At 38.4% G+C, this 7,691-nt stretch overlaps 1 protein-coding gene and 1 long non-coding RNA gene across 2 annotated transcripts; both read left to right on the forward strand.

The window, feature by feature from the left end:
* Nucleotides 1-368: 368 nt before the first annotated feature.
* On the forward strand, nucleotides 369-7,215 carry LOC112203992 (nudix hydrolase 10). The gene is made up of 9 exons (XM_040505893.1): nucleotides 369-779; nucleotides 2,745-2,810; nucleotides 3,429-3,566; nucleotides 3,791-3,868; nucleotides 4,452-4,502; nucleotides 4,603-4,623; nucleotides 5,500-5,583; nucleotides 5,782-5,868; nucleotides 6,715-7,215. The coding sequence occupies exons 1-9, from the start codon at nucleotides 609-611 to the stop codon at nucleotides 7,213-7,215; spliced, it is 1,197 nt and encodes a 398-aa protein (XP_040361827.1). The 5' UTR covers nucleotides 369-608.
* LOC121049400 lies at nucleotides 5,897-6,658 on the forward strand. Its single transcript, XR_005799987.1, has 2 exons — nucleotides 5,897-6,423; nucleotides 6,513-6,658. It is a non-coding gene; the product is annotated as an uncharacterized LOC121049400 (long non-coding RNA).
* Nucleotides 7,216-7,691: the final 476 nt, after the last annotated feature.

The raw sequence follows: 7,691 nt of genomic DNA on the forward strand, positions 1-7,691 counted from the left end.
CCGTCGACCGAGTTGAAAACTGCGCTGCCTGTCTGTACTCTTCATTCATAAATGAATGCACCTGTACAAACCCAGAGTCCTACCCTACACGGGACGCGGCCGTATACAGACAACCAATTATGGCAGGCAGAGGGCTCCAACCGTAATCGCACTACAACTAGTGGCCGCGAACCGTTAACGCGCCCTCCTCTGCATCATCTAATGGTGGTCCCTCCCACTCAGTCTCCCACGTATTCAAAAACGACATGGGCGGCTCTTAATCACGTGGCCCAGATGACGTCAGAAGATCTCCCATTGGTCTCCCAGTTAGTGGGCGCTTACGTCATCGTGCAATTCTTCACAGGGTAGAGGGACCCCTCGTAAATTTATATAAATTCTCCCACGCAGCCTCGGGGGCCGGGACAGAGACGAGAAAGCTGAAAATGAAAAGACTGGAAAGCTTTAAGCCTCCATTGAAAGTCTCAACTCTCAACTAGGTTTTTGCTTTCCTGCTCATTCATATTTTCTCTTCTTCATATTTGATTTGGCTGTTCAAATCTTTCTTTTGCTTCTCTTCAATCTTGAGTTCTGAGGTTTGGGGTTCTGTTGTTTCTGGCCTGGTGGGAAGAATGTCGGTTTCCGTGAATTCATCGGACCAGGTCTGTGAGAATGGAACTGCTGAGCTACTTCCTGCTACGAATGACGACCATGGAGGTGTTATTGTGGACATGAAGGATGCTATGGAGCCTCAGGCATTTCGTGCTTTGCTTAGAGCTTCAATAGTTCAATGGAGGCTACAGGTGTCACTGTCGTATACTTTTTATTTGATATATATATGAACTTGTTACTAATGGGTTTACTAGTTTGATTGCTGGTTTGACTATTTAGTGCTTCTTGTTCCTGTAAACCAAGGTCTTTCAGTTAGCTTACCTCTGGTCAGTGCTTTTTATTTAAAGATGTTATGTAATAGTAGTTTTGACGCTTTTTAAGAAGTGATACTTGTCATTCATTGTGTAGTGGTTCTCAGTTGCTGATGCGATATCATGATTGTAGGCATTGGTTTATAGGAGTTCTTTTTGGGATTGACTTTTTTTGAGTTGGCTAGGATATGAATTATGAAATATATAGATGCCTATTGCTCCATTGTTCTTTCACTCCACCCTTTTCTTTTTCACTTCTCTTCGTCTATATACTCTCTCTCTCTCCCTCCCTCTACACGCTCATATATATGCTCACCATGCGGGTCTTGCAGTCCTTTAGTAAATGTCACAGTTCAACTTTGATTGCTGCTGCTGCTGCTGCTATCTATTACTCTTCAGAGTCCAAACTTTGACTTCTTGTTGTTGTAGCTTTGAGACGTTGTACCTGCAACTTTCCAAATCTAATCCGTACCTCAGTGCTGAGGTTGAAACAAACCTCATCCTTCCCACAGTGTAGCCATGTTGGTGGTACTAAAGTCAAACAACCGAGAGCACCAAAATGGATTAGAAACTCACAATAAGCTCAATTTCATCATTGTGATGTCCATTCCCAAGTCAGACAGCAGTGATCTACAACTTCCCCATTGACCTTGCTGCCACAACATGTTTCATTGTTAGCCAGTTGTTGATTTCCTTCTTTTACCCTTTCACCACTATGCTCCTTGTCGTCCAATCACTGAAAGAGCCTATTATCAACCTAAGCCATTTCAAACAGAAGCTGGATGTGCCTGCTAAATAACTTGAGCTGTAGGAGTACTTGTAAACAAATACATTTTAGCATTGTCCAAATAAGTTAAATAGAGTTGGTTAGTTCTGATCCCTTATGAACCCAAATGAATTGGATGGGGTAAGAGCCTGACTAATATATCCAAGTTCACAACATGTCAAGGATAATGCAAAACATCTGTTGAAAGGAGAGTTGTATGATGTAGGCAACAAGCAAAGGAATAAAGATTATCAAGTGCACAACACGTATAATTGGAAGCCGTTGAGTAAAAGAAACACGAGAGAAGTCATGCCTTGAGCCTGTGAAGGAATCAGTCCTATTTATGTTTTTGATTGTTCCTGAATCCTGATAAATCCAATTCTATTTCTGGAATTAACTTTTGTTGGTTTTTCTAGTTGCTACTTCTACCCCTAGAGGAAAATAGGCTGAATTCCAAAGTTACAAATGCTCACACTGTATTAGTCTAAAACTTGAGCTTAGAATATTAAAACCGGGGAAGAATAATAGCAAAGTAACAAAAAGTGGTATCAGGGGTTTAATCAGGCAAGTTCATTCAATTTGGGATATTGATTTGATTTTATTTTGGATTAGCTTCTAATAATGAACCAGCATGTAGATGTTTGATACCTCCCTATTGTTCTTATTACCTTTTCTTTCCTCTTTTGTTCTCTATCTCTCTATTTTTGTTAGTTATTTATCAGACAATAGGAATAATATGGTGTACCTTGACATGTTTGATAAAGAAATGATGGTTTGTTACATCATTTGAAGAACAATCATAGGTTACTCATTTTGAGTTGTACTTGTCATCCTTATGTGAGAGGATTCAAATGCTATCAATGGCTTTCTTTCTTCACAAATTGTCTTTCAACTATGGTGAAAGTGCGCATTCTATATTGTTTGTCATATACTGTGTATCCATCTACTTTTATGTTTAGGTACGTGTTTTTGTCTCTGTAGGCATATGATTAATGGCAAAAGTGTTTATTTCAACTTTTATGAATATTCAAATTTATTCTATCCTCTATCAATGAATTTTTTTCATATACTCTATGCAGGGAAAGAAGGGAGTTTGGATAAAATTACCCATCGAACTTGTAAATCTTGTTGAAATGGTAGTTAAGGTAATTACTCTGCGATGTAATTTGTGGCATAACTGTTTTCATGCTAGTTTTGGTATTTTCAACCTACCATGTTGATTCTGATTTGTGAATTGCATTTATAACAAGGGAAAGATCTACAAATCTATGTTGCACATGCACTTTGTCTGATCTTCCTTATTTCATTTGTGGATTGATCTACAAAGTCTATGAGAAATATTATCATTGTTTAACTTTCATATAATGTTGTTAGGTCTTAGGTTTCATGTTCATGTTTTAACTGTTAATCCCAGTAACTATATTTTAGTGTCTAGTTAAATCAAAAGCTAACAAAATCTAGAGCCTGGAGCCCTGGAATGGTCCCTGAATTAATACATTGCATATTTTCCATAAGAGTGTAACCATGGACTTTAACCTGAAAACTGAAAATTCGACATCAGTTTTTGATAAAGTAATCTGGGGTTCACATCCAAAACCAATTGTCAATGGATGGAGTGACCCAAACCCTTATAAACCCATATATTTGGGAGTTAAGGTAACTAGAGCGGACGCATATAACTCAGCGATTGCTTTATGTCATGTTCTGTCCATTGATCTTGATAAATCTATTTGCTTGACTTATATCTATTAAGTTGATGACAGGAAGGATTTCACTACCACCATGCTGAGCCACATTACCTCATGCTTGTTTATTGGATTCCTGAAACCACTAATACTATACCTGCAAATGCTTCACACCGAGTTGGTGTTGGTGCTATTATTTTGAATGATAAAAATGAGGTACTCCCTCTCATCTACTAATGTTTAATCGTTTGGATAAAAGTAAAACAGTAGGGGCTATCTTTTGAATGGCAGTTTAAATTAGTCTGCTCTCTTTCTCTCTCTGACTGGAATATCCTGTTCTAATTCAGTCCATGTGCATACTGTACATGTAGGTCTTTCATTTTCTGCAACCTTGTCATCATCATCTGTTGTTGGTTTTGAAATAGATTTCTTCTACATAGATGCTTGTAGTCCAGGAAAAGAGTGGCAGGTTACAAGGAACAGGTGTGTGGAAAATCCCTACCGGTATAGTTGATGAGGTATCTACCTTAACTAAGCAGTATTTTATTCAGGAGTGCAATTATTCCTACCCGCCTATCTTACTACACCCACTCACCTTTCATGAGTGGAATTTTCAGTTGTGGCATGGAAGTCACAATGAAACCATCCCCCTGCAATAAATATCTTTTATTCTGTATCACATAAGCTAATCATCGTAATCAAGTCGTTGAAAGAAAGAAATAGAAAAAGATGAGTATAACCTTATAGGATTTATAGAAAACTAGCAAATAACTGGTATAATAGGTCTCACCTTCTGCTGAGAGAACAGAATTGGTGTTTATGAAAGAAATTAAAATGGTGGAAGCAGATGAGTGGATGGGTATCATAATAATTGTGGGTGGTGGAAGACTATGTAGTGGATGAGTGATTGAGTTAGTTTCTTTTCTTTGGTCTAAATTAGTTCATAAGGGGCAATATGGAATAATAGGAAAGAGCGTTTTCTTTTTCCAGCAATTTAGTGAGGGCGGGAAATATGAGAAAGGGTGGGAATAGCAGCATTCTTAATTATTTGTAAACTGTTATGCTTGCTACGGCGGACATTAATGAGCTATTCAATTACAGGGTGAGGATATTACTGTGGCAGCTGTAAGGGAAGTTAAAGAAGAAACAGGAGTAAGTTATCAATTTCCATGTCTGTATTATATTTTACTCCTTGTAGTTTATGATACAATATGAATAGTGTGATGAATTCCACTGGTTTGCACCGCTTCAGATTGACGCAGAGTTTTCAGAGGTTTAGCATTCAGGTACAAGTTTTCAGAGCTCAATTCATGCATTTTTTTTTACGTAATGTTATTTTAAATCAACTCAATTATAGATGGCAAAACTAAATCATGTGTGCCAAACAAGTCATGAAACATGATCTGGATGCAAATTATACTGGCATCCTAATTGTGGACCGATATCTTTGATCGATTCAGGGATGTGACTGAAAGGTGCTTCATCTTAAACATTTTCCTAGCAATACCATCATGATGTAACCTGCTTTTGTCATTTGGGTGAATTATACCTGCATCCACCAAGTGTTCTCCAACCATAAAACAATTTCAAAATCCGAGTTTTTCAATACACCATCCATAATCTTACCCTTATGTAAACTTGTTCTTTGTTCTCCTATGCCAACGCCAGTGCCAGCGGGCAAAGGCCAGCACTTGGGTGCTGGTCATATCTTGTTGATGCTCAGGTGTGACCTTCAATTATGAAATTTTCAGCTGTAGAATTATAGAAAGGAAACAATTCAATTTTTGCTAGGCAAAGTAGCAGATTTTCATCTCTGAGTAAACAGCACCTCTACTCCTCTAGAATAAGTAGATGGTTCTTTTGCTCCCATTCAATAATTGACCCTTTTCCTTCAAACTCATATTTCAAGCCCTCTTTCTAGTAAAAAAAAAATGCTCAGAGTAGTACCTCTAGAGAGATTCTGAAATTACGCAATTGATTGCATGGCGTTTTTTCTTTCTTTATTGTCTTCAGCTTTGCTTCTCATTAGCGTGGATTTATTGAATTTCAAATCTTTTCTTCTACTTTACAGATGTAAACCATGGTGTAATTCTAATCCTACATACTTTCCTGTTTCCTACCTATAGGCAAGCACACAAGAAATTTTTGAGAAGTCGGATCTGTTTTTGTGTGCATGATGCGTCCTCTATCCTTTGACATCCAAAAGCAAGACCTAGAGATTGAGGCAGCTAAGGTAAATTTTTGTTGAAAATGCGTTCTGACATACTTCTGAAATTTTGAAAAACGAGTTATCAGTACAATTTGTCCACTTCATCAGTTATGTTTCTTATACATGCCTAAATTCGAATGGTCTCATATATTTTAGAGTGAATCAAGTAACTGCATAAGAAAATTGACCATAACTTTGTGGAGTTGTTTTTGTTTCATGTAGTGGATTTCACTCGAGGAATTCGCAGCTCAACCAGTCACCCAAAAACATGGGCTCTTCAAGTGCATCCATGAACTTTGCTTGGCAAAAGTAAAGGGGAACTATGCTGGATTTTTCCACTGTCTATAGAATCATTTTTTGACGATAAGTTGAGTTATTTTTATTTAAATAGGCAGGATATTCAGTGCCTAACTTCTTCGGTTCAGTCCTAGATGCATGTTTCATTATCTCTATAACTCTACATTGTTTTGTAATATTAAGGTGTCATTCCTTCTTTGTTGCTCCAAGTGTGTTTTCTGTCTCTCATGTTTCTTCTTGTCACCAGCTGTGTGACACAATTTAACTTTGTTTACTTGGCTCGTTAAAGAAAGCAATAAGGTTTCTTCTTCATTGTGTTGAGTTGAGAACTTGAGAATGGTCCTTTAGTTTACATTTGTTTTGGCTTTTTTTTTTCCGATGAATAAAAGAAGGTTACCAACAAAAATCCCTAGCACAGCCACAACCCAGCTGTTCAAGGAGAAAATCAACAGTACGAGCTTCCTTTGCAGCTTGTTTTGGCTTTTGATTTGAATGGGAAATGGAGTTTTGCTTTCAACTTGTTTTCAAACTCTTTCAAGCTGATGTGGGACCTGTATACATGAAAGGGTGAGTCATTTTAGCATTTCCAAAAATAAAAATGTGAAAGATTTTTCTCTCTTCCTTTGTTTTTTATTTTTAAGTTTGTCCATATGTAGAACAGTAGAAGCATGCATGTAAATTGAGGCTTCCAGGCTCTTCTTGTACATAATTATGACAAATGGTCTGCCATGCGGCAGCAAATCCGGGTTTCAGAAATAAAAGCTGAAAGCTCCAAACCAGAGAAAGAAGCTGGGTTTTTATATATCTGAACAAAATATCATCATTGTAATCCCACCTCTTTCTTCTGATACATCATAGCTAGCTCTCTTACCAGAACCAGGAGGAAGAAGAAGAATGTTTCCTCTGAAACTCGCTGTGTTTTTCACAGCACTGTGTTTGTCTGTCTTCTCCAACCTTGTTTTCATCAAGGAGATCTCTGGAGACGCCACACCTTCTTCTCCTAGTGCTAATTGCGTCACTTGCACTACATGTCAGTACCCATGTCCTCCCGCAGGAGGGGACCCCTTATATCCCCCACCTCCACCATACAAACCGGGAGTACCCGCCACCGCCACCACCGCCACCGCTCAACAGCCTAGTCATCAAGGAAAATGTCCCCAGGTCAGTATCAGTGTTGCCAATACCCTCAGGGATACTCCCTCCGGGCCCGATTCCTCAGTACCTCACCCTCCAGGGACCTTTGGAGGAGGAGGAGGAGGATATGTGCCTTACCCTTACAATTCGGCTTCTTCGTCTCCTTTGTCAGTCTTGCTTTCAGTACTTGTGATGATGCTGTTCTCATCTGCTGTTTTCCTTTAAGCTTGGGATGGTCTATTCTGTGGCCTTGTTATGTAAATGTTTTAAATTCGATCTAGTAGGCAATAAACCCTTGTTAATTGTACTGATGGGTACTACTGTTCATACCAGCTGATGATTAATGTAGTGAGTCTACAATTTGGGTTGATAATAATGGTTAAATTGAGCACTGATGGGTTTCATGTTATATATGTACTTAATGTTAGTTTCTCATTCTTCCGGTATTAGCTCTTGTTTTTTTACGTGTTAAAAAGGAGAGACACATGGTTGTGTGCTACTCATGATATAGACGCATGGTTGTATGCAATTCGTGATACCGAAAGAAAAATTCAGTCGGTGGAAGTCGTTCTCTAATGCCATGTAGCAGAAGAGCTTTCATCTTTGTGCCATGTAGCTGGCATAAGCTACTTTTGCTGACACAAGAGAGACCGTTACGTTACTCAATCCAAATCGATTTAACATAGGGACAAGCATCAGGC

This window comes from Rosa chinensis, chromosome 5, assembly GCF_002994745.2.
Source record: "Rosa chinensis cultivar Old Blush chromosome 5, RchiOBHm-V2, whole genome shotgun sequence".
Classification (NCBI taxonomy): Eukaryota; Viridiplantae; Streptophyta; class Magnoliopsida; order Rosales; family Rosaceae; genus Rosa; species Rosa chinensis.

Coding starts and splice junctions, on each gene's coding strand:
- LOC112203992 (XM_040505893.1), top strand. CDS start 609: ATGTCGGTTTCCGTGAATTCATCGGACCAGGTCTGTGAGAATGGAACT. Junction 780..2,744: donor TAGTTCAATGGAGGCTACAG/GTGTCACTGTCG, acceptor TACTCTATGCAG/GGAAAGAAGGGAGTTTGGAT. Junction 4,503..4,602: donor AAGTTAAAGAAGAAACAGGA/GTAAGTTATCAA, acceptor GCACCGCTTCAG/ATTGACGCAGAGTTTTCAGA.